Source organism: Lepus europaeus, chromosome 7 (assembly GCF_033115175.1).
Source record: "Lepus europaeus isolate LE1 chromosome 7, mLepTim1.pri, whole genome shotgun sequence".
NCBI lineage: Eukaryota > Metazoa > Chordata > Mammalia > Lagomorpha > Leporidae > Lepus > Lepus europaeus.
This window is the reverse complement of record NC_084833.1, coordinates 88,928,297-88,955,898: the sequence shown is the minus strand read 5'-3', so window position 1 is coordinate 88,955,898 and position 27,602 is coordinate 88,928,297. Positions and strand designations below refer to the sequence as shown.

At 37.4% G+C, this 27,602-nt stretch overlaps 1 protein-coding gene across 1 annotated transcript in view; it reads right to left on the bottom strand.

Annotated features, from left to right (window-relative positions):
* The window catches only part of CNTN5 (contactin 5), a 549,774-nt gene that overhangs the window by 139,383 nt on the left and 382,789 nt on the right, over positions 1-27,602 (bottom strand). Inside the window, exons 13-14 of the mRNA XM_062197592.1 lie at positions 16,622-16,749; positions 14,167-14,342 (exon numbers count right to left, since the gene is read on the bottom strand). Of these exons, the coding sequence (XP_062053576.1) occupies positions 14,167-14,342; positions 16,622-16,749 (304 nt within the window). The remainder of the gene's footprint in view (positions 1-14,166; positions 14,343-16,621; positions 16,750-27,602) is intronic.

The window sequence follows — 27,602 nt, the reverse complement described above, 5'->3', positions numbered from 1 at the left end:
GGACCAGAAGGCTTCACTGCTGAATTCTACTAGGCTTCTAAGAAGAACTAATCCTAATTCTTCTTAAGAATTAATTAATCCTAATTCTTCAAACAACTAAAAAGGAGGGAATTCTTCCAACTCCTTCTATAATGCCAGCATCACCCTAATTACAAAACCAGAAAAAGGTACAAGAAAGAAAGATAACTATAGACCAATATCTCTGATGAACATAGATGCAAAAATCCTCAACAAAATACTAGCTTACTGATTCCAACAATACATCAGATAGATTATTCGAACCAAGTGGGATTTATTCATGATATGCAGGGATGATTCAACATATATGAATCAATAAATGTGATATATCACATTAACAAATTGATGATTCAAAACTATATAAGTTCTCAATAGATGCAGAAAAAGTTTTTGATAAATTATAACGATTTCATGATAAAATTCTTAAGCAAATTGAGTGTAGAAGGAACATTCCTCAGCACAAAGCAATTTAGGACAAACCTGCTGCCAGCAACTTATTGAACGGGAATAAGATAGAAACGTTTCCACTAAAATCTGGAAACACAAAGATGTCCACTGTCACCACTGCTATTCAATATGGTCCTGGAAGTTTTGGCCAGAGACATTGGGCAAGAAAAATAAACCAAAGAGATACAAATTGGAAAGGAGGAAGTCAAATTATTCCTGTTTGAAGATGACATGATTCTGTATATAAGGGAACCAAAAGACTCTATTAAGAAACTATTGGAACTCATGAAAGAGTTTGGTAAAGTGGCAGGATATAAAAATAACACACAAAAATCAATAGCCTTTGTCTACACAGACAATGCCATGTCTGAGAAGGAACTTCTAAGATCAATCCTATTCACGATAGATACAGAAAAAAATTAAATACCTTAGAACAAATTTAACCAAGGAAGTGAAAAATTTCTATTTTGAAAATTATAAAATACTAAAGAAATAGAAGAGGACACAAAAAATGGGATAATCTTTTTTTAAAAGACTTGTTTATTCATTTGACAGAGTTACACCGAGAGAGGGGAGGCAGAGAGAGAGAGTGAGCGAGTGAGGGAGAGGGAGAGGGAGGGAGAGAGAGGTGTCTTCTATCCAGTGGTTCACTCCCCAATTGGCTGCAACGGCTGGAGCTGTGCTAATCCAAAGCCAGGAGCCAGGAGATTCTTTTGGATCTGCCATGTGGGTGCAGGGACCCAAGGGCTTGGGCCATCTTCTACTGCTTTCCAAGGCCATAGCAGAGAGCTGGATTGAAATAGTGCAGCTGGGACATGAACTGGCACCCATATGGGACACTGGCAATACAGGTGGCAGCTTCACTCTCTAATCCACAGCACCAGCCCCCAAAAATCTTGCATGTTTTTGGATTGGAAGAAATGATATCATCAAAATGTCCATACTAGAGATATAGTAAGTGAAGACTCCACCTACAGCGCCGGCATCCCATATGAGTGTAGGTTCATGTCCCAGCTGCTCTTCTTCCTATTCAGCTCTCTGCTAATGGTTTGGGAGAGCAGCAAAAGATGGCCTGAGTGGTTGGGCCCCTGCACCCCCATTGGAGACCTAGAGGAAGCTTCTGGCTCCTGGCTTCAGATTGGCCCGGCTTTGACTGTTGCAGGCATTTGGGAAGTGAACCAGTGGATGGAAGACCTCATTCTTTGTTTTTCCCCCTCTCTATCTGTAACTCTGCCTCTCAAATAAATAAATAAATCTTAAAGTCCATACTTCCAAAAGCAATTTACAGAATCAAATGTGATTCCAATCAAAACACCAAGGACATTCTTCTCAGGTCTAGAAAAATTGATGCTAAATTTCATATGGAAACTCAAGAGATTCCAAATAGCTAAAGCAATCTTAAAAAATAAACACCAATCTGAGGCATCATAATACCAGATATAAGCTGTACTATGGGGTAGTTATAATCAAAACACCTGGTTCTAGCAAAAAAAAACATACAAGTAGAACAATGGAATACAATAGAAACTCCAGAAATCAATCCACACATCTACAACCAGCTACTCATTGACAAAGGAAATAAAATCAATCCCTGGAGCATGGACAGTCTCTTCAACAAATGATGATAGGAAAATTGGCTCTCCCCATGCAAAAGTATAAAACAAGACCCCTACTTTACACCTTATGCAAAATCCACTCAAAAATGGATCAAGCATCTAAATCTATGACTTGGAACCATCAAATTACTATAGGAGAACAATAGGGAAACTCTGAAAGACACTGCCATAGTGAAAAACTTCTTGGAGAAGATTCCAGAAGCACAGGCAATCAAAGCCAAAATAGACAAGTAGGATTATTATCAAGGTGAGAAGCTTCTGTACTGGAAAAGAAACATTCAGCAAAGTAAAGAGACAACTGACAGAATGGGAGAAAATATTTACTAACTATGCAACTGATAAAGGATTAGTATCCAGAATCTAAAGAGCTCAAGAAACTCATCAATAACAAAACAACTAACCCAGTTAATAAATGGGCAAAGGACTTGAATGGGTACTTTTCAAAAGAGGAAATTCAAATGGCCAATAGACACATGAGAAAATGGCCAGGATCTCTAGCCATCAGGGAAATGCAAATCAAAACCACAATGAGGTTTCACCTCACCCTGCTTAGAATGGTTCTCATGTAGAAATCAAAAAACAATAAATGATGGTGAGGACATGGGGAGAAAGGTACCCTAATCCGCTGTGGATGAGAATGTAAACTTGTACAGCCATTGTAGAAAACAGTATGGAGATAACTCAGCTCAAAATAGATGTAGCATATGACCAAGCCATCCCACTCCTGGGAATTTACCCAGAGGAAGTTGAAACCAACATATGAAATAGAGATCTCTACCACCCATGTTTATGGCAGCTCAGTTTACAATAGCTAAGATATAGAAGATATAGAATTAACTTAGATCTCCAAGAAGTGATGACTGGATAAACTAAGGTCTATCTCTATCTCTCTATCTCTCTATCTCTCTCTCTCTATCTCTATCTCTATCTCTACCTCTTTCTCTTTCTCTTTCTCTTTCTCTTTCTCTTTCTCTTTCTCTTTCTCTTTCTTTCTCTTTCTCTTTCTCTTTCTCTTTCTCTCTTTCTCTTTCTCTTTCTCTTTCTCTCTATCCATCCATCCATCCATCCATCCACACACACAGAAAAAGAGAGGATCGAATAATAATCAGCCATAAAAAGAATGAAATCCTGGTTTTTTTGTGACAAAATGTATGTAACTGGAAACCATTATACTTAGTGAACTAGGCCAGTCCCCAAATGACAAAATACCATATGTCTTCCCTGATCTGTGGCAACTAATAGAATACCCCAAAAATGTAATGTATAGGAGTATAGGAGTGAAATTAACATTTTGAGATTTGATGGTTATTATAGCTCTTTCTCTACTGTTGAGGAACTGTTTTTTATTTATTTCTTATTATTATTTGTTGAACTCTTTACTTAGTGTAGGGTTGATCTTATGGGTATAAAGTAAACTGAAAATATATCATTGTAAAACATTAGAGGGAATGAAAGAGTAAGGAGGAGGAAGGCTGGGATCATGGGTGGGAGGGAGGGTAGGGTGATAAATATCAGTATGTTCCTAATTCTGTATATATGAAATTTGTTCACCTTAAATTTTTTTTTAAAAATGTACAAGTCTTCCTTAAGAGGTGAGATTGCAGAGTAGAAACATAATCGCTTTGTCCTAGGTTTCCAAAAAGCCATAGTGAAGAATCACAGCTAATTTTGCTTCTCCCTATCTGCATTGTCACACAGCTAACCAGATTTCAAAGATCATTCATTGGAATTAAAGCCTAAGTGATAATCGTGGCTGTGTCACAAGTGGGCCTGCTGTTAAGGCCCTGGGTGGTGAGAGCCTTTACCTCCATTCCTGGAACCAGTTTTTTTTATACATAACTTTCTTGACTTACAAAGTTGTGGGAATCAAATAAATAATGCATAAAAGAGAAGAAAGGTTAAAAGCTATCTTGAATATGTAAAATTCTATTTATATATTTTAACTTAAGTATTGTTGAATTAAGTTTGACCTGAGGCTAACTCTGTACTGTGAGTTCCTAGGTATCAAACTGAAACTTAACACAGTTCCTAAACACATTTCAAGCCTGATTGAAAAACGCAACCTTGGAACAAGCAACTGGCTTTCAGCCAATTGTAAGCAATCATGCTTCACATAGTTAATACAGCCAATGTATTTTCCTATGCACAGTTGAGACAAATACCACATCATATCATGCTCAAATTAAGAAGGAAACTATCTATGGCAACTTGGGTGATTTGTCTGCTTTAACTTTGTGGCTGGCCTGTAAAACTTTGCTGCTCCTGATGCTGGATGGAGCTTTCTGAATCTCTCCCTGTGACTCATTCTTTGTTCAAATAAACTACAAAGTTTAATTACTCTGAAGTTTTTATTTTTACAGAGCTTTTAATTTATTGGTCTTAATTTATTTGAAAGGCAGAGAGAGACAGACAGACTGATACCTTCCATCTTCTGATTCACTCCCCAGATGCCTGTGATGGCCAGGCTGGGCCAGGCAAAACTCAGGAGCCAGGAGCTTAACCTGGGCCTCCCTGTGTTTGTCAGGGACCCAGCCACTTGATCCATCACTTGCTGCCTCCCAGATTGCTCCAGCAGAAAATTGGAAGGTAGAACTTGAACCCAGGCACTCTAATATAGGAAATGGGTGCTCCAAATGGTGTCTCAATTGTCCACCTCTCAAGTTTTTCTTGTAACAATATGAATCAGACAATGAAACTGGTTGAAATTTGTTTAAACTTAAATTTGATTATACTTTTAAAAGTTTGACGTGTAGGGCTGTGTTTAAAAACATATGTAGCAGAAACATATTTTTGGCAATGGTTCACAAGATTGCTCACGATAGTAAAGTGTACAAATATAAGAAAAAAGAACTCGTGATAGAAATATAACAACATAATCATAGTAGGAGCTATAGGAATGATATATTTTAGGTAATGCTTTATTATATTTGAAAACTTTATCAGATGCGAATAATTGCCTAACAAACAAATGGATGAAGGACATTTAACTACATTATTTTTAGATGATATAATTTAAACTCAAACCTACAAAAATGTGGGAAGTTAAAATACTTCTTGGTAAGTAATTCTAGATGTTTTAAGTTTGATAAAAGACAGTGTTATATAGGAGTTCAGTCTTAGTTTGCATTGCAATTCTCATACAAAACATCTATTTATATTAGGGAAAGTTTATTTTTCTGAATTCATTTTTCTTGTTCTGTAGAAAATAATTCCTTCGTCTTGGGTAATTATGGTAAATAAATAGTTACATTTGAAAAATCCAAGTACATTTTTATGTTTCTAGTGGGCATTCCTCAGATGAGAGCCATTATGATTTTCATTTGGTTATCATTACTTATATTTGTTTCCAGTGTTTACTCAGTAATGACATTTACCATTATGACTGTCTTGGGTCTGGATTTCAGGGGAGCCAACTCTTGGATGGAGATTCTGTTGGGGAGCACCATTATGATCCACACTTATGAGGAAATGGAGAGCCAGCATAGGACAGAGAGGATGGTTCATTGTGATTGTGTCATAACAAGCATCTTAACATATTAATCTCATAGGAGACTCAAGCTGAGAGGAACCTACATTGTTTTCTTTCTTTGAGGCAAGGGGACAGGACTTTTTAATCACCTTTATGCACTTTTATTTCCAATAAATTAGTCAGGGGATGGAGGGTAGAGCATATTTTGGATCAGAGAACTTTTAGCTGAAGACAATTCCCAGAAGGGAACTCAATTTTGAGCCATCACTCCCAATACTGTAGTGGCTTGGAGAAGGAGTGCTTCATTCCGGAAGAGGGAATCTGGACATTGCACTGGCTTAGAGATCTTCAGTTGAAATTGACACACTAGTTATCCTTCCTAGTTCAATTCATTTCTTCTGTTTGTTTGTTTGTTTTTGACCCAAACATTTTTTAAGATTTTTAAAATTTATTTAAGAGGTTGCAGACAGAGAGGGAGAGAAAGAGAGAGGTCTTCCATCCACTGGTTAACTCCCCAAATGGCTGCAACAGCCAGAGCTGGATTGATCTGAAGCCAGGAGCCAGGAGCTTCTTCCAGGTCTCCCATGTGGGTTCAGGGGCCCAAGCACTTTTTGCCATCTGCTGCTGCTTTCCCAGGTGCATTAGCTGGGAGCTGGGTTGGAAGCAGAGTAGCCGGTACTTGAACCAGCACCCATACAGGAAGCTGGCACTGCAGTCAGAGGCTTAACCTTTAACGCCAGAGTGCTGGCCCTAGTGCAGTTCATTTCAACAGGTTTATATTCAATAAGAATTTTGAAAAGAATAAAAATGTAAGAAAACAAGAGAGAAATAGAGATACTTTTAAAAGTGATTAAGATAGGGCTTGTGTTGCGATGTAGCAGATTAAGCTCCTGCCTACAGTGCTGGCATATTACTGGGGCTCCTGTTTGATTCCAAGGTACTCCAGTTCTTTTCCAGTTCCTTGCTAATGTACCTAGGAAAGTAGGGGAGGATGGCCCAAGTGTTTGGGGCCTGCACGTAGATGGGAGACCTGGAAGAAGTTCCTGGCTCCTGGCTCCTGGCTCTGGCCTTTGCCCAGCCCCAGCTGTTGACACTATTTGTCTCTCCCTCTCTCTCTGTAACTCTGGCTTCCAACTAAATAAATAAATAATTATTTAAAAATGATTAATATATGAGTAGCAGTGTATTAAAAATAAAATTATATATTATACATATATATATTTATAGGTATATATTACATATATGATACACATATAATTTTGAAATATTTTTGCTGCATTAAAAATAAATCCTTGTCAGATTGGAAAGGGCAAGTAGCTAGAGTCAGCTTCAAAAGGTTTCTCTTCAGTATGCAATTACAGTATAAAACAAATTTATATTAGGAGTTTGTTATGCATATTTGAAATACAAATGTGTCTAAATAGTAATTCACTATTAAAAGTGACATAGTTAAGTGAGACTTCAGTTTAACCAATGTCAATGAAATAAATCAGACTTCATGGGGAAAGTTATCAACTGAAACGATAGTTGTGACAACCCATTGGGGCATACCAATGGGCACATTTCCAAGGACGTGGGTACTTCATTCCAGGTAAATTCTTCTCTGATTGTATGAAATACCGTCACCCCAAGTAGAATATAGGATCATATTAATCCAGTCTGCTTGCATATATATGCATGGAATGGAAAGACAACTTTGGAGAAAACATAAAACTCCTATAGGAAGAATCATATGGAGTTTTGGAAGCATGCAAGCACGTGTTAAATTCTGGGGTTAGTGAGCTAAAAGCATGCCTAATTAGTAGAATTTACAATCTAGGAAAAGAAAAAACATATTAAGGGAAGGTGTGTTTCCTTTTTTTCATTCCACACTTTTCCCAATTCAGTAACCTGAAACATCCTGGCTGGCTATGGAAAGTATGGTACTCTTCCTCCACCTGCCCTGAACAGATCACAGAACCCAAACTAATGGTCTGATTTGTTCGAGCATGATCCCCAAGCAAAACTGCCTTTCCCTATGAAGCAACTTTATTTTCTCTTTTTATCAAACAAATAAAACAAAAAACAAAACCAAAAAAATGATCTGCAGTTCTACAACAACAAAAAAATTATAGAGGTACTAGCAGCTATTTATGTCACACCTGGTGGTATGAAAACACACCATAAAGATAACAGAGCTGTGAAAAATGGATCACCTAAGTTAATGAATACTGCATATCCTTCCCGTGCTACTCTAGTCAGGAGGGTTGTTTTTGTGGAGTTCACCCGTGACATGAAGTGTGTGGTGAAGTCTGTCTTTTTGGATGTGAGGACTGTGAGGCATTACGTGGTTTTACCAAATTTGACGATCTACAAAAAGAAAAGAGGCAGGTTTCATGTGTTGCTTTATGAGGCAATCTTCTAATTGGACTGAAAATGGAGATGGATAATTAACATGGTGTGGCTCTGATTGTACTGTGGTTGACAGATTGCACATATTTTATACCAGGAAATTAAGGAAGGATCTCCCAATAACAGACAGTCTTGGATGCTGTCAAAAACAGTCATCTTTCATAATTCCAAACAGTGTTAAAGTGGAACTCCAATTGATATAAAGAGTTAAAAAAAAAAAAAAGAGTGGTAAACCTTTCTGCTTTAATAGGTTTTAACAGAATTTTACACAGTATTTCATGATTTTAAAATCTCAATATAGTAATTGGTTAAACCAAGAAAATGGTCTATATCAAGTCTTGAATAAGCCTTCATAATCACTCTTGATTGAGTGATTATTTTGGGAGTATCCTAAGTGCAAAGTGCTAAAAATGATCTCGTAGGGTAGCTTTTTAGAACTCCACAGCTCAACTTATTTCACTAATATACAAAATATTTTAAAATCACAGATTTAAATGGCATGTTTTGGCCATGTTCATAGAACTCCTTGAAACATATCCACCAACTGAGAAAGTAGGACACTCTGATTTGCCATTGGAATAAGTGCTACTTTGGGAAGAGAGTGGCCGAAGACACATTTGTGAACAGAGATAAGGCAGAGGACAGACATGGTGCACTTTTCTGGGACAGCCTGAAAATTCTAAGGCCTTTGGAGGTCATCTCCCTTCCAGTAAGTCCCCATGCTTTTGTTGGTGGTTATTGTATGTTTCAGTGCCACTAACGTGACAAAATAACTTCTCTTGTTAAGCTATATGAAAAATTAGTAGGGAACTGTTAGCAAGTATGTGTGTGTGAAAGCCCAGAGACTGGACAGAGAACAGAAAATTGGTGGATTGCTAAATTGCCAAGATTCAGAGCAAGACAAGGAACCATGAGGCCAGAGCTGGACTGATCGGGAGAGATAATTCTTTGCCAGGCAGTGAGCTGGGAGAGCTCAGAGTTCAGCAGCCTGCTTCACTTGAACATATGACTGTTACTAATGAGCAGAATGAACCCGAGAGAACATGTGCCCTTGGGAGAGCACTGCTCGCCTGCCTGCCTTTTGGGGCACTTTGTGACTCTTGATGAAATGGCTCTAGGACTTATACAAGCTGGTGTGATGAACAAGAGGATGCTGCAGTTCCTGGCAGTATGTCCAATGCTTTGACTGATTTTTATAACATTTATAATATTTATCACTCGGGAAAGGGAAGGTGCCAGTTGAGCATTTACTTTGATCTCTGCAGACTTACTCCTTAGGAGATAGAAACTAATGCCTAAGAAGATCAACTAGGAACAGTGTGTAGGAAATTGGTAATAGGAAAATTCACGAAGGCTAGATCTTTTCAGCTAATGTAAATTTCTCAAAGCATTTAGAGGTTGATATTCTGGCTCCTCTTTATATACCTGTCACTCAAAGGAAAACACCGTGGATATGAATCAGACCTATTTCTTTATGATTTATGCTCAGAATACAGATCGTCATAATGATAGCTATCAGCCAATTTTCTGACATTCTTTTGTGATTGGCAAGGGAGTGGACTTCTTCAGAGCTACAAGTCCCTTGTCTCTGAAGGGATTAGTGCAGTCAGTAAGGATCCTGAGGGAGAATCTCTGTATGAACCTAGGACAAACTCATTATCTCCGACAACCCTCATATAACACAGCATCCATCTTTTACTTTAGATTGCCTTTGTGTATTTGTGTGTGTATCAGTACCTAGTACGCAGTAGGTGTTTAATAAATTCTGTATTTATTTTCCTTTCAGATGTCCCACACTTTTGTCCTGATAAAAAATGGGTAATTGATTTTTCATGATCATATTTTTCTTGAATGACTTAATGTCTTGGACCATCTTTATGCTTACTGAAGACTGGGATCTAATTTTCCTTTGGTTTTTGTTTCCTAGAGTTTATAGACAAGAGCTGAACACATAATTGGCAGTCAGTGAACATAGAGAAGGCAAACTTTGTAGAAGCAAGTCAACATAAGACTGTTTAAAAACTACACTGCATTTAATCCTGTTACCCTAATTTAGTACACAGGAAGCCTGAAAAGTCTGATTCTTCAGTTTCCTCTTCTAAAATTGGGGTCAAAATCCTCACCCTGGCTTCCTGCATGTCTTGCTGTAACCCAAGAATTGGCTAACTCTGAAGGACCATGAAAACAATGCAGCTGTACAGCACTTTGGCTGTTGCAGTTCAAGTTTAAAATGGCAAATTCACAATGGAAAAACCAATTCTTCACAGACTGTCCTGATGACACAGAAGTGAGATTTTTTTTCTCTGCTGAAAACCAAACAAACTGCAGGCTGCTATCATATTGAGTGTAATAGTTCTTCACGTATCATAAGGGTCAAAACTGGATTATATCCCACCAAAATGAATAATCACGTAATTCTAGGTCTCTGAAATATAATATTTTACCACAGTCTTCCACTGAGACTTTGGCTGAGGGGCCAAATGGTGATGCTCAGGTGCTATTTAGACAACCTGCGGGGATCCAGAGGTGCGTACAGACCAGCATAAGCAACAGTGACAAAAACAATTGTCAGTGCTTTTGTTTTGAGACTAGGATGGTTATTTAAGTCTATAGTTATCATAGCTATGTCCTCATTGTAACCTCTATTTTTAACTAGCCTAAACTGAATGTATAATTCTCAAACTATTACATTCCTGCACCACACAACTGTCAGACTTCTTCCTCTGAAATACAAGTCTAAATTGCATAGTTCTTTGTAACATTCAAAATATAATTCAATTATATAGCACAGAAAGCAACACCTTCTACAATAAGGCCTCTGCCTTTAAATTTATTCAAAAAAAAAAAAATACTGGCTTTCTGTCCACTGTGTACGCTCACCGTGCTGTCCAGTTCCTCAGTGTTCCTGATACGTGTGCTAACCTCCTCTGTTTTCTGTCTTTTCTTGACCTGCTTGCTCTGTCTGAAAAGCAGCTGCTTCTGGGCACTTGGACAAATCCTACCTGTGCGATCTGTTTCAAATGCTAGCTGCTGTATCGGCCACATGCGTGTAGTACTCTGGTACAGCAGAGTGCTAGCCCACCCTGCTGTCTCTCCCCTTATGTTTTGCCTTCTTAGGGTGAAGTGCCATAGTCTTTGCATTGAATCCCACGCAATACTTATCTTGTAGAACTACATTGAATTTAAAATATTAGAAAAAAGTTCAGTAGTAGGCCAAAACCCGATTTGGGAAAATTGGATCAAATGTATATGGACTGGGTGCTTGGTCTGTTTTAACTGTGCCTTTAGTAATGGAGTCACTCCAAATGAGTCACTGCTAGGCTTGAAACACGGGGCTTAAGGAAAAAGGGCAAGAGTAATAGGTGCATTTTCATTACAGAAATTTTAATTTAAATTCTCAAGCAATACTATTATATTTTTAACTTGATAGACTTATGTTTATCTATTTACTCTATTGAAATATAATCCAAAAGCAATAGCCTATTTAGAACATTACAATCTACATTGTAACATGATATAAAGGGTACTCACAAAAGTTTGACAGTGATTTTATCTACAAAGTAATGGCTGAGCATAAAAGATGCCAGTACCGCTAGTCAAAATATAAGAACATCATTAAATCATATCCTGCCATTTCGGTTAAATATTAACATCTTCATATTCTTTGGTTTTACCCTGGAGATTTGGTTGATTCTTTTCACCCTATGCAGTGGTAATCTTCTGAAGTGTTCCACTGGCCCTTTCTCTTCTGATCCACCGCTTCTCAAACACCCCAGGCCTGGTATGTAGTCCAGGGGCACTGACCTAGAGAGTGCTCTAATCAAAGGCCTGTTACATCCCTGCTCCCATTTGGTTTTCTTCCTGCGCTGGGCTAATCTAGTCTCTGAAGGTGATCCTTCAAGACACCTCTGAAACTCAGAATAGGCCTCAGGTCACCCCGCTTGCTCTCTCCTGAGACCTGTCCTGCCGGGTGATTTCACAGTCTTCCTTTGTCCTGGCTAACAGAAAGTGTATGCAAGCTCAGAGGGACTCCCGATGCTCTCATCTTAATAAGAGTTTTATTCTTCCTCCCAAAACATTATTTCCCAAACATAATCCATTTGAAGTTCAGGAGGGGAGTAGAAAGCTGTTCTCCTTTTGGCTCTTCTATTGTTATACAGCAGTGTTCTCTCCATAGCTTTTCCTCAAAACCCAGCCAGGATCCTAGCATGTTTGAGGTAATTGAAAGAAAAGTGATTCTTTTACTCTTCAGAGTTTTAAAGTTACCAAATGTGATTAAGGAAATACATATTTCTAAAAATTATTCCAAATATACTAAAAGAGATAAGTACTAAACTACCTTAAAGTTAAATATTTTTGTGATTCCAAAGCTTAATTGTAATATGGCTAATAAATATGATTGGTTTTGCATAAATTGTCAATTTTGTACTTTTCAAGGGAAAAATAGCCTGTGTGCAAAGAGGGAGAGAGCAGGTGCTTATGAAAAATATTATAGGTATTTCTTGATACACAGAATGACATCAACCTAAAGTGGCGATGCCTAAGAATCAAAACCAAAAATTTTTGTACTTTACCAGGTTCATTTATTTTTCTTTTGGTATTATAAATTGAAGAAGGGGCTGACTGCTATGTAGAAAGTTACTCATTTTAGAGATATTTTTACTTTATATAGCTGATTACTCAAAATGAATGTTTATAGATGATCCTAAGAAGCTATCTTTTTGATGAAATTTTTTTGATGTGAAACTATAGTATTTTTGAAACATATTTTCCTGGTTCTGTTTTATGACATTCATGTTATAAAATGTATAGGAAGGCATTCTCAACCCATGATATGATGGAAAACCAGAAACTAGAGAAAAATGAGTGAAACATGATTTAATTCTTTGGCATATAACTTAGTCATTAATAATTGTAAGTTATCTAATGAGATGTGAATAATGCAGCTAGGAAATGTTTCTTATTTATATAGTCTCTCCCATTAACTGCAAAATAAACCAGAATGAAATGAGGAATTTTTAATACATTGCTTAATTTTGTTTACATTGGTAAATATTACAAAGAAAACTCACTTTTACTCTTCTATATACATTTATCATATTTGAAACTGAGAAGGGACTTAGAAATTATCTGATCTAAATTTGTCACTTCAGTTCTCTGTGAGATTAATGCCAAGGCAAATCAAGTGGACTGGCTTTATGTTACATAGCTGGTTAGGGACTGGGCTAAGACTTGATTCAGAGAATTCCTGACTTTGGATACAGGAAGTTTTGCATTATAACTTACAACCTTTAAAATAGCATATCATCCCACAGGGAGTTTATATATTTGGATTTGCTGTAGCTGTGGTTTTCTTAAAGTGTTTAGGTAAGAATAAACTGATATTATGTTTGCAACAGCATTTTAAATTTGATTTCTAGGCAAAAAATCATATTTAGATGCAGCTTTTCAGCCAATATAAATATAAAAGAAAGATCCCAGCCAAACTGTCTTTCTCTGCCACCCTACTTCCATATGTCTTTCTCCCTCTTCCTCTGTCATTTATGTTACGTTACTTTTAAACTGAGTCAGATGGTAGACAGGGCTCTTTTCACTTCTCTATGGAGTTAAGGCACAGTGGTGGTTCTATAGGATTCAAGTTCTACAAGTTTTCCTACCCCATTTAGTTGATTGCCACTTAATAAATAATGTAAGAAATTAAAAAGAAAAGATTTGGGAGACAGGAAGCAAATATGCCTGTGAATGCTTACTTTAGGCTAATGTGCATTTGTGAATATGGGTTACACGGTCAATCTCTATAGCTTGTGAGAAAAAAAAGAATATCCCCAAGTTTTTATTTCTTGAGGAGTAGAACAAGTAGACTTATTTGATTTATTTATTGTACCATAATCACTATCAACTACACTTTAAGTAATATAGCCACTTCTGTAGCAGTACACCTTTTGAGGAGTGATATATAAATATTGACAATTTTAGTCAAATAACTTTTTACAATGTAGCAAAGGAATCAGATTCACATAATAAAGTATTCCAAATTTCTTAAGGGGGCTTTTTGAATAATGATTCTTCTCAGTATTGCATTAAAAACTAATGAAAGAAAGTAGTTGTTTGATCCCTATTAATTTTTTCTCTACTTTTATCAGGTTTCATACGTAAAGTCTTTATATTTAAGTCAAAATATCCAAAATTACTATTACTTAAAAAAATAAAAGTGGATTAACTTACGGCCCTGATGCTCTCAAAATGTCCACCTTCTTTCTCAAACTCAATAGGCTGTCCTTTTAGCGTCCAGAAGAAATTGACATCCAAACTAGCATCGTGGATTGCTTTGCAGTTAAGGACGATGCTTTCTCCCACTGTTAACTCTGTTCTTTTAGGAGTAAGTTCTATCCTTGTAGGTTCTGTAGAAATAAAAATACATGATTAACCTCATCAATATGTAATGTTGCCCTGCCTTCTATGGCATTTTAAATAATAGAGAAAACTTAAACAAGGAATCTCTACAGTACAATGCTCCAGGTATAGGCATCTGATTTTTCACCCTTGAAGTAAACTATTACTAAGTGAAATATTAGTTTTTTGGATGCTGGGGCATTTTGCTCTGCTTTTATTGGAGACTAAAGAGTCCCTGTTTCCATTAAGAAGTTAATTTGGACAAAAATGATGATAGACTACATAACTGATCAGGCATTGGCATTCTGGAAGGAGGAACATTAGAAAAATGAAACTATAGCCTTTGTGGTTATCTTGAAGGATCATCAATTAAATGAAAGGATTTTTAAAATAAAAATTATGCCATATCTCAGAAAGAATTTGGGGGTAATTTACTTATTAAAGGCTATTGCAGGTTACAAGATAATACAAAGAAACTTCCTCCGAATCTCTGTTTTCACAGAAATAAAGATCTAATGCAAATACTCTGCCATTTGTATTTACTTTGTTTTACTTTTAAAAATCTGCATAGGCAGAGAAAAGGAGTAGTGGAGGCACCCTCTGGCTCATTACAAAATATACTTTTGATAGAGTGTGGATGGCTTCATGGAAATATAGAAACACTGAATGGTTTTTGTTAACTAAAGATTCAGTTAAATCTCAAAACCACGTTTTTTACAGGGTTTAGAGCAGGTTTGAATCGGCAAAGGTGAATACAAGCTATGGGTCTAGGGGTTAAAATAATGACTGAGTGACTACAGCAGGATATGTTTTGAATAAAGTAGTGAGGTGACAGAAACACGATTTTGGTGTTTTACTCACCAGACTCTTGCATGAAGACACTACAACAAGATTGTAGTGAATTGTCTCATTCCAAGAATAATGCAGTCTGTGGAAGCATCGCGGCCAACCACTGACCGCATTCTTTAACATCCAGGCTCCCTGGGAGCAGTCACTGGGAAGAGGTGCAATCCCAGGCCCGGAATGACACACAAATGCCAACATTCTAGAAGGCAGATACTCCAGAGGGTGTGCACAGCTCCAGCTGCTCAGAGAAGGCAGATAACCACCGCAGGCTGTAGTTTAAGCTTTTTTGGGGCATTGGAGTGTTCTGAATAACTAAAGATTCCATTTAACTCTTGACCAACACCAACATTTATTAATTTCTGTGTTTAAGGGTCCAGCAATGGATGCTTTCTTATGAAAATGACTGATTACCAGCACACAGGAGGAGTAAGAGAAAAACTGTGTGCTGGGCTGGATCCCAGTAACACACAAGATAAATGCAGGCATCTTTGAAGTTATGTTCTTTCCTTCCCTCGTTTTTGGCCTCTTTTTCTATAATATCAGAGTGCTGGCTCTTTTAATTACATTTTTATTTCTAAAGATAGAGGAAAAGCATTTTCACATTTTTATGGATAAAGTATGATTTGCTGTTTGATACAAGCACAATGGAAAATATTAATTAAGGATCTATTCAGTTGTGAAAATATTCTTTTGCCAGTTAAAGAGATGTTGCTGCCTAAAGTATGAATTTTGTTAACCACTGAAGAGTCTCAAAACGTTCTGGGCTTCAAATAGAGTTCACTTTGAAATAAAAAGCCAACAGAAGCATTCGACAGTAATATGTATTATCTTAAAATGTCATTAACTTTAGAAGTAGAAAACAAAGAGAAGCATTTAAGTGGTAATATTTATGATTCTAAAAACTGATGGTATAGAAAAACTCCCATGGATGCAAAAGCCAGGAGCAGCTGTGGTGCGAGTGTCTCTGAGGGAGGTGCCTCCACCTCTCACACTCTCCTGCTACACCTCCCTGTCCCATACCCCTGGGGCAGTGATAATAAAGGAACACTCCTGATTGATGCTGAAACTATTCTCAGTGGAGAAGAATATGTTTACAAATTGAGACATTGGATAAAACTTCGTAAAGCTTTCTTTACTCTCTTACAAATTTTCTTCAAAATAAAATATTTCAATTTCTGCCAGTAACTTTCCTTCCTTTATGGCCGCCTAAATGGTCATTCTGTGTTTGTAATGCATTTTCTAAAGAGGAGCATGCACACATGTAAGCACAAATATGCAAGAACACTTCAGAAAGTTTGTGAAAAATGGAATTAAAAGGTCATTTTAGTCATTTTGATAGAAAAATTTGAAATCCATGCATATTTATACCTGTATTATATTCATTCTCTCTCTGATAAAGCTATGAAACTGTACTTGTAAAACAATTGCCACATGGTCTTACCTTTTACTGATACCGAAGCTATAATTTCAGCAGAACCAAAGATGTTTTCCCCTCGGCAAACGTACTTTCCCTCATCTGATTTAGAAGCATTTAGGATCCGTAGATTCCCGTCTGGAAGAATAGCTATTCTGAAAATTATTAAAAAAGGGTTTTTTTCCGTTTTTATTGCAAATCAACTAAATGGTAAGAATCTCTGATGAAGTGTGAAAGCACTTTTAAGGTAATAACACATAAGAGAAAGGACCACTGTGAAAGTATGCGGTGATAATGGAAACCTTTTACCCTTCAAGAAATTATGCAATAAACCCATTTAATATCTTTTTATATTCAAAAGGGTTAGTGAGCTACAGGTTATTTTTCCTTTTGGCAGTTTTTGACAGTTATTTTTTAAATGAATGGGAAAAGGTGACCCTGAATTTGGTTATTAAAAATTGTTACTATAATGCTCGCAGTGATTTTTTTAACATTAAGCGTGGGTATTTCACCTCAAACCAAAAGTGACCTCAAAACTCAAACATAAAAAGAAATAGCATAAGAACAGAGGAGGACAAGTAGAGAACATAAAATTAATTGTATACAGCCAAGATATGATTTATGGCATTTTCTCCATACTGCCCCGAGTGTAGCAAGGATATGAAATGTGACCTGATACTTGTGCTGCTCACGGTGCTCTTTTTAAACCTAAAAATGTGATATCTTAGTTTGCATTTGGGCTCCTTCAAGACCTTTGTTAGAAGTGGACCTTCAGTTTTACATGAAGGTGAAAAATTAAAGCATTATTAAAATTTTGTAGAAGTTCAGTGAAAATGAAGTTGCCATTTGGAATTACTGTATTCTCCTGTGCAAGCATCATTCCAGGAATATACGAATTTCAAATGTAATTAGTACTTTTGTCCTTTACTCCCTTCTGTGCTCCTTCATTCTATTATTGCACCAGTGCCTCAACGGACTCTGGCGACCTGAAACGTAGCAGAAGCGCTGTGGTGGTTTAGTTGGCATGCTGCTGGAGTTTGGGTTTTTATTAGGAAAGGAGAGGTAGCAGGCTGTGCAGCTCTGGGTAAGAATCAGTGTTCCCTCAGAACTTAAAATCCTCATCGAATCCTCTTGTTCCTGAGAAGAAATGTTTATTCCATGGCAAAATAAAAATACTAAACTAAGACTCAAGAATAATGACGAAATCTGTTTAGTCAACATTGTTTATGCTGTTTTAAAAGTGTGTTCCCTCTTGCCAGTCACCCAGAACGGATGACTAGTTACAGCATTGAAATTCATAACAATTGGTATTAGTTCTAGGCTGCTGAAATACTCCTTATGAATTTGAACTTACATATTGGCATTAATAAAGATGTGAGTTTAAAAACATCATATGGTTTTCAATATGGATCAAACTTGATTTACAAGTGTAAAAAGGAAGACAAATTTAGAAACAAGGCAAGATAGGAATAGAGAATTTGATTTTATAATTCATGTCTCAGAGAGAGATACTAGTTGAGACACTTGCAAAATGTAGTACCCTTGGAAGATACACACACACACACACATAATCCATTTAACATGGTCAGTGATAAAATTCTGTTCACTATTTAGATGGAGTTCATTTTCTGTCAAAATAAAATATGTATTTATTGCATTTCAATCCCAAGATACACATGCTACAAAAATTGTGTTTGAAGGAAAAATTATAAATTTTGGAAGAAATGACATCCTCTTTATAAGAATTACAGACTATTGAAATGCATTCGAATCACTGATTTGTGCAGATTGTTAATATCTGGAAAATATCTTGATTTTACTGACTAGAATAAATTCTAACCTAGCAGGTGAGAAGTTTGCTGTAAAAGTCCACCTTCTTTAAAGAAATAAATGCATCTTTGGTGCTGGCAGTATTTCAGCTCTGAATTTAATATGAGTGCTTTCTCACTGACAGGAGGCAACATATTACAGTTTTCTTTTAAAGATATTTTACGAGCACTCCTCTACTTGGGCCACTGATCCACTTGGGGGATGAAGAATATTCCATATCATGATGTTTATCTGTGGAGTTGTAGAATTATTTAACCAAAAGCCTATCTTAGATTCAAACTATAAATTCTTATCAGATGATCTCAACATTTTAACTTAGAAAATAAAAAAAAATAGATAACGAATGTGATTTGCTGTGCCATGTCTGGTATTGCACACATAGTTATTTAACTGAATATTGAATGAACGTTTCCTTGAGATTTCTAGCCTCTTTATCCTTTCCTCTCTGCAATTACCTAAATTCTGGAATTCTAGGGTTTGGATATTAATTCTATTGAAGCATCTGTAGTTGGACTTAGAGTAGGGTGAGGTGAAGGTTTTCAGATAGGGAGAGATTTTAGAAATGCAAGCCAGTATTTTAGCAGTTGCCATCAAGTCATGCTTACTATATTCCAGTCTTTAGACTTGTCCAGGATTTTCTGCTTAGACCTGGAGATATCTTGGTTCTCACCATGCACCTCATTACTGATCTCTGTGTTGTTTATTCAGTACTCAAGTCCATCTGTGACATCATAGTGCTTATTGCAGGGATTCATTGTTGAATTCAGGACTACTGATCCATCTATTTCCATGTTTGCTTTACCTATCAGAAACCACACAACCTAGTTTATACCTTTCCAAGTAGGCTTCTTGCATGGAGTGCCATCTGTTTACCTGTTGCCATATTGTTTAGTGATCATGCTGTGATGGTGAAACCAAATTTCTTCTTTAGGAAAAAAAAACAAAACAAAACAGATGTGTATCTTCATATAGTTATGGAGACTGGAAAGTCCAAATGCAGATGCTAGCCTAGAGACAGAGATGGGGCCAGAGTGGTTGGGTGGGAGGGAAGTTAAATCTTCCTTTTCGTGGATGACCAGCAATACCATCAGATTTGGTGACTTCATTTAACTTTAATTATCCATCAAAAACTCTAGCTTAAATGCAGTCACATTGGGGATTAGGGCTTACACACGATTTTGGAGAAGGAGAATACACTTCTGTCACCAGTATACCTTGCCCATGCTTCCATACAGTCCCAAGTTAGGAGCATACTGTTTATCTTCTAGGAAGCCATAAAATACTCAGACATCTCTTTTCATCACTCCAGTTTCCTATATTTCTGACACTCACTTCTATGGGATTATTTTCTTATTTTTAAGGTTTGACAGTTCTTCTATCATCTAGAGACAGCTCCTTTTTTAGATATGAGATGTCCATGTATTTCTTACTGATTTGTGGTATATCTTAGTGTATTTCCAACAGAAGTTGCTAATGGTAATGAAGTTCAGTTTAGGAATTTTATTTTAAATTGTACTCTGGCTATTATGTTCATAAATCTTTACCTGATCTAGGGTCACAACATTTTTCTATATTATTTTCTAGAATTTTATAGTTTTAAGGTTTATATTGATGATATATTATGATATGAGATATAAATATTACTTTTTTTTGGAAATATTTTCTGCTATGGACTAAATACTTGTGTTCCCCCAAATGCATATAAAGAAACCCTAATCTCTAAGGTAGTTGGAGATGGATATTTGAATAGTATTGGGGTCATGGGAGTGGAGTTCTCATAAGATAAGGGTCCTTTTAAAAAGGAACATGAAAGAGGTAGCTTTTGCTCTCATTTAGCTGTCTGCCATGTGAGGACACCTGAAAATACTATGTCTAAACCAAAGAGGGACCCTTGTCAGAACCTGACAGTGTGGTGCCCCGCACCTGGATTTTCCAGCTTCCGTAACTATGAGAAATAAATGTTTAACCAAGGTTACCCAATTTGTTATAACAGCCAAAATCAATACACCAGCCTTTCTCTATTGCCTGTGTGCCCTAAGCACAAATTATTTGGCCATATTTGTGTGTGTCAGTTTCTTGATTCTTTATTCTGTTCCATTGATCTATTTAACTACATTTAACTACTTTTTTTTTTTTTTTGACAGGCAGAGTTAGACAGAGAGAGAGAGATAGAGAGGAAGGTCTTCCTTCCATTGGTTCACCCCCCAAATGGCCGCTATGGCCGGCACGTTGCGCCAATCCGAAGCCAGGAGCCAGGTGCTTCCTCCTGGTCTCCCATGCGGGTGCAGGGCCCAAGCACTTGGGCCATCTTCCTCTGCCTTCCCAGGCCACAGCAGAGAGCTGGACTGGGAGAGGGGCAACCGGGACAGAATCTGACGCCCCAACCGTGACTAGAACCTAGGGTGCTGTTGCCTCAGGCAGAGGATTAGCCAAGTGAGCCGCGGTGCCCGCCCTGTTTAACTAGCTTTATGACAAATTCTCTCCACCATGATGAATGAGGCTTTATGGTTTATATTGAAGTTATGAAGGTTAAGTTCTCTTGTTTTTCCAGGTTTTTGTCTGTTTGGCTATTCTGAGTCCTTTGTTTTTCTATATGATAGAAAATTAGATAATTTATTTCTTAAAAGTTTGCTGGGATTTGGTTGGAATTTCTGTGAATGTAATGTTATTATTATTATTTTTTTTTTTGACAGGTAGAGTGGACAGTGAGAGAGACAGAAAGGTCTTCCTTTTCCGTTGGTTCACCCCCCAGTGGCCGCTGCAGCCGGCACACTGCGGCTGGTGCACTGCGCTGATCCGAAGCCAGGAGCCAGGTGCTTCTCCTGGTCTCCCATGCGGGTGCAGGGCCCAAGGACTTGGGCCATCCTCCACTGCACTCCCAGGCCACAGTAAAGAGCTGGACTGGTAGAGGGGCAACCGACCGGGACTAGAACTGGTGTGCTGGCGCCGCAGGCAGAGGATTAGCCTATTGAGCCGCAGTGCCGGCCGAATGTAATGTTCATTTAAGAGGCAACTCACATATTTACAATATCAAGTCTTAGAATCAGTGAAAATGATATCTATCAATTTAATTAAGTCTTTAATTTCCCCAGGGAATCTTTTATTTGTCAGTCTAAATGTCTTATATCATTTGTCAGATTTGTCCCAATAATTTTGACAGTTTTTAAAAGCATTGTTTTAGTTACTTTTTTTAATGTGATATTTTTATAGATAATTGCAGAGTCACATACAATTTCAAGAAATACCTACCTTCTCTAGTATCCATAAATAAAAATATTTTGTAGTCATAGAATATTATCTCAACTAAGATATTGATATTTGGGCTTTCTCAGTTTTAACTTCTGTAATTTTTTCTTTAACTATTTTGTTAAGATATACACCGCCACACTCAAGATATGGAACAGTGAACAAAATAATGATTCTTCATTTTTCTTCATTACCCCTAACTTACTGCCCATCCCACATACCCACCCTTCCCTCTAGTTCCTAATTTCTGGCAAATGGCTATTTCAGTACCACCAGGAACTGATATTAGGTCATTTAGATACCATCCGTTGCTAATCAACTAGAGAGTTCTTTAATATGTCATCTTCATTCAGAGATCCAGAATAAAGTGGTTCCCCATTTAACAAGATAGAAAAATGGGATATGTAGACCTGATGGCTTATAAAGTTCCACACGGCAGTGTTGTATAACACTTCCACTCACTCTTGGCCTTATCTGACCTCAGGGGGGAAAAAAAAAAACAACACAATTCTTCCATGTATCTAGAAGAAAATCCACAAATAACTCTAATGATTAGTAGGTATCTTACACTATGGGTGCCATGGTGGAAAATGCAAAGGTATCTCTGTGCTTAAAGTTGTAACAATTTAATTGATCATGTGATGGACACAGAATCATAAGATTGTATATTAAGTTATAATTTTTGTGCAGTTTCCAAGGGAAGACAAAAAAGGCTGGAAGATTGCAGCTGCAAGTAGATAAATTTTAATATAGATCTTAAGGAATACATAGGGAGAAGGAAGAGAAAAAATGAATAAAATGACAAAATGAACAAGGGAGGGAAAATCAGAAGTGGGGATTGTAACAGTTGAAAGAGATCAGAGTAGTTGAAACAGATCAGAGTAGCTGTTTTACTTTTAATAAAATCATCTAATCAGATTTGGAGATGCATGAGGACAACTGTGATTGTCAGTCAATAGTCACTAATCAATAGTATGAAGGAGGAGATACCGTTATCACTGTAGTGCAACAGTGAGTGAGCCTGAGGGTTTCACAACAGCACATTGACAAGGAGATCATGATCCAGACACAGATGGGAGTGTGGGTGTCAACATTAATATTGGTACCCTTTGCTTTTGATTTTGCTCAGTTTTTCCAGATGGGATATAATTTCCTTGGCTATGTAAGCAGCTCTAGATTTTTCTCATTGGTTTGTGGAGTGGGAATGCGACTATAAACCAGGTCAGAGGAGAAAAACAGACCAGAGAGAGAATGGGTGAGTGGCTATGCCAAGGCTTTTCTCACCTAAGAGCTAAGAGCATTAGAGGTGATATGGCTTGAGCATGTAGGTCATCTCCTTCATAGCACAGGACCTCCTACAATATGCCCTAAAAGAACATGGATATACAAGATTTAACACTGAGAGGAACTTAAAACTTCATCTACACCCTAGTTCCTTATTTGAGTCAATGAATTAGTTATCCTCTTAATAACAGAGGCAACCATATGTACAGTAAATATTGTAGGAGATAAGTGCTAAATGGAAACACTTTTCTAGAGAAAGTGATATCTAAGCAGAGACTCAAAAGACTAATAGGAATTAGTTCTCTGGCTGGAAGTGGGGGAAGGAGTAAAGTGTTTCATTCAGGTTTATCAACTGCCCACTGAATAATTTCTTTACTGCAGACACTATGAAAAGTTTCTGGGATACTATTATGAACAAAATCCGGTTCATACCCTTAGGAACCAAATGGTAAGGAAAGAGTTAGATAAGCAGTCAATGACCATTGAGTGCAATCCAATCTGGGAATAGATAAGTACAGGGAGTTACTTGGAGAAAATAGAGCAGTTCACTAGAATAGGGGATGGTGAACATAGTTAGGGAATGCATCTCAGAAGTTACATCTTCCTGCGGCCAGCACCGTGGCTTAGTAGGTTAAGCCTCCACCTGGGGCACTAACATCTCATATGGATGCTGGTTTGTGTCCCTGCTGCTCCACTTCCAATCCATCTCTGTACTTATGGCCTGGGAAAGCAGTTGAGATTGATCCAAGTGCTTGGGCACATGAACCCACATGGGAGGCTTGGAAGAAGCTTCTGGCTCCTGACTTTGGATTGGCTCTGCTCCAGCTGTTGTGGCCACTTTGGGGAGTGAACCAGTGGATGGAAGACCTCTGTCTCTTCTTCTCTCTGACTGTAACTCTACCTCTCAAATACATAAATCAAATCTTTAAAAAAAAGTTATATCTCCTGTGAGAGTTGAAAGTTAATTAACTTTACCTCTGTTCTAATTTGTTAGTGGGATAGGTAAATTGACCTATGCATAGGCCTACTGAATTTTTTCCCTGTTACTCTTTTTCCATTCTTGTAAATTTATTTTCAGTTTTTTTTTTTTTTTTTTTGACAGGCAGAGTGGACAGTGAGAGAGAGACAGAGAGAAAGGTCTTTCTTTGCCATTGGTTCACCCTCCAATGGCCGCTGTGGCTGGCGCGCTGCGGCTGGCGTACCATGCTGATCCGATGGCAGGAGCCAGGTGCTTCTCCTGGTCTCCCATGGGGTGCAGGGCCCAAGCACTTGGGCCATCCTCCACTGCACTCCCTGGCCACAGCAGAGAGCTGGCCTGGAAGTGGGGCAACCAGGACAGAATCCGGTGCCCCGACTGGGACTAGAACCTGGTGTGCCGGTGCCGCAAGGCGGAGGATTAGCCTAGTGAGCCGCGGCACCGGCTATTTTCAGTTTTAAAATTTAACAGTTTTCAAACATTTTGACACATGCACTTCATATGTAGATATTATATACATATACATATATACTATTTTTTTCTTGAAAGCAAGATCACTAATATTACAAAATGAGGTATTCATGACAATGATCACAACATGGGGAAAGAAGGGTTTATCTGTGAAGCAATATAAATATATCAAATGATTTGAAATCCTCAAAATTTTTATATTCTTTATATATTAAATTTCACAAGTAAGAGAAAACATGTGATTTTTGTCTTTCTTGGCCTGGCTTATTTCACTTAGCATAGTGATCTCTAGTTCCATCCATTTTGTGGCAAATGTCAGGATTTCATTCCTTTTTAGGACTCAGCACTGTTCCATCAGGCATATATACCATGTTTTCTTTATCCAATCTTCCGTGGATAGAAATCTAGGTTGATTCCATATCTTCACTGTTGTGAAACAGGGTGCTATAAACATGGAAGCACAGGTACCATTTGGATCTGTTAACATCAGTTCTTTTGGATATATTTCCAGGAGTAGGAAAACTAGGTCATTTAATAGATCAACTTTTAATTTTCTGAGAATTATTCACACTGTTTTCCCTATTTTTACCAATTCCATTCCCACTAACAGGGTACCTTTTCCTCTATAACCTTGCCAGCATTTGCTATTTTTTGATTTTTGGATAATAATTGTTTTAACTGGAGTGAGGTGATACCTCATTGTGGCTTTTATTTGCATTTCCCTGATGGATAGTGAATCCTGGACATTTTTTCAACTTTTTGCCATTTGTATTTCTTCCTTTGAAACATATCTGTTTAGGGAAAACATTCATTTCATTCACATTGCACATAGCCTCCAGATCTAATGTCACAAATTGCAGATCAGAGCATTCTTTTGTCTGGATGTTTCATCGCTCTTCTCCTTACCCACAAAATAGCGTACTCCTCAAGTAGAACAGTTGAGGATCTTTAACAAATACCATGGCTGTTATCATCTCCTTCCCTGGACTGCATAGGCCTCAAGACTGCCTGGTAACTGTCTCGGCATATGTGTTTAATTTCATTTATTAACTAAATATTACATATAAACACACACTTGATACTATACTAATATTATAGATACATTTTTAAAATAAACAATGATTTAAAATTATAATGAGAAATAAGAGCAAATATATTACATCACTTTCTTCATGCTCTCTTCCCTTCCCTAAATGGGTTTCTTGTATATTCTCTGAGGTCAAACCTTTCTTCAGAGACCGCTGCATCAGTCATTTAAGGCCACATACTTCTCAATGGTCAGCTCCCTACCTATTTATCACTTGCTCAATGATATGGACTCTTCCTTAATCTTCAGTTAGAGCAATGCATTCTATGATTTTTGCTTTCTCAGAACTCCATCATAGCGTGTGCTGCATTTTTCCTTGGTAAATAATAGACACATTGTTTTATCCAGTGAGTACTATGATTTCAGCATTTTCAAAGGATAAAATTTCAAAATTTAGATTTGAAAACAATATATAAGCTTAAATAATAATAATAAAAATAACGACAATGTTAGAGACAATTCAACATTGTAGCAATAAATAAACTTCAACATAACACTTCCATTGTTATGTGAGAGAGTTTTGAATATAAGAAAACAATGCAAATTTAATGTTAACATTTTTAATTATAAACCTATAAATTAATTTTAAAATTATATAGCAAAATTATATTTAATGACATTATTTTCATATAATATAAATGAGATTTTTTTCAAGATAAGAGAACCTAGGGCCTATGAGTTTAAAACAGTTCTGATAATGATTTTACTTTATTTTTTCACTTTAAATTTTCACTTTATTTATTCATTTAAAATGAAGTTACTGGGCCGGCACTATGGCTCACTTGGCTAATCCTCTGCCTGTGGCACTGGCACCCTGAGTTCTAGTCCCTGGTGGGGCACCAGGTACTAGTCCCAGTTGCTCCTCTTCCAGTCCAGCTCTCTACTGTGGCCCAGGAACATAGTGGAGGATGGCCCAAGTGCTTGGGTCCCTGCACCCGCATGGGAGACCGAGAGGAAGCACCTGGCTCCTGGCTTCGAACTGGTGCAGCGCTGGCCGTAGCAGCCATTAGGGGAGTGAACCAACGGGAGGAAGACCTTTCCCTCTCTCTCTCTCTCTCTCTCTGTCTGTCTATAACTCTGCCTGTCAAAAAAAAAAAAAAATGAAGTTACTTATTTCTGTTATTCGAGAGGAAAGGAGATAAAGAGGGAGACAAAGAGACCTATCTGTGGGTTCACTCCCCAAATATTCTGGAGCCTGGAATTCAATCCAAGGCTCTTGTGTGGGATCCAACTACTTGAGCCATCCACTGATATTTCCCAGGATATGCATTAGCAGAAATCTTGAAGCACGAGCAGAGCTGGGACTCAAACCCAGATACTACCTTATGAGAGGTAAATGTTCCTACCAGTGTCATAACTCCTGTACCAAACACCCACCCCCACTAACCACTTTCAATATGTCAGTCATCATACTGGTGTTCTGCACTTTATTTCACGTAACGCTCCTAACCACTTTATAAGTTGGGTATTGTTAGCCTCTTTTACTAATGAGGAAACCATGGTTCATCACCACGTACTTGTACAAGGCTATTCAGCAAGTGATTCCAACCAGGTTGTTATTCGTCTTATGTCTCTTCCTGACATGAACTCCTTTACTTGTTGTCTTCATACATGGCTCTTAGTTGAGCGTTTTTCACATAATGGATATTCAGTGCACGCGCGCGCGCGCTCTCTCTCTCTATATATATTATATATAGTTAAAGTTACATATATTGTGAATTTGATATATAACTAATTTGATATAGAAAAAGGCCAGGATGGGGAGGTGAGGCAGTACACTAAAATAACTATGCTTTAATATTAATAAATATAAATATAAATAATATAAATAACTATTAATATAAATAAATATTTATTTTAAAATACTTTAAAATAACTGGTTTAGTACTAGCTATTCCACACTTTCTTTCAAGCTTCCTACTAATGCATCTGGGAGGCAGCAAATGATGGACAAGTACTTGAGCTCCTATTACTCACATAAAAGACCCAGATGGAATTCCTGGCTCTTGGCTTTGGCCTGGCACAGGCCTGGCTGTTACAGTCATTTTGGAAGTGAACCAGTCTATGGAAGATATTTATCCTTCTGTCCCTCCCTATACTTTCTTTTTTTTTTT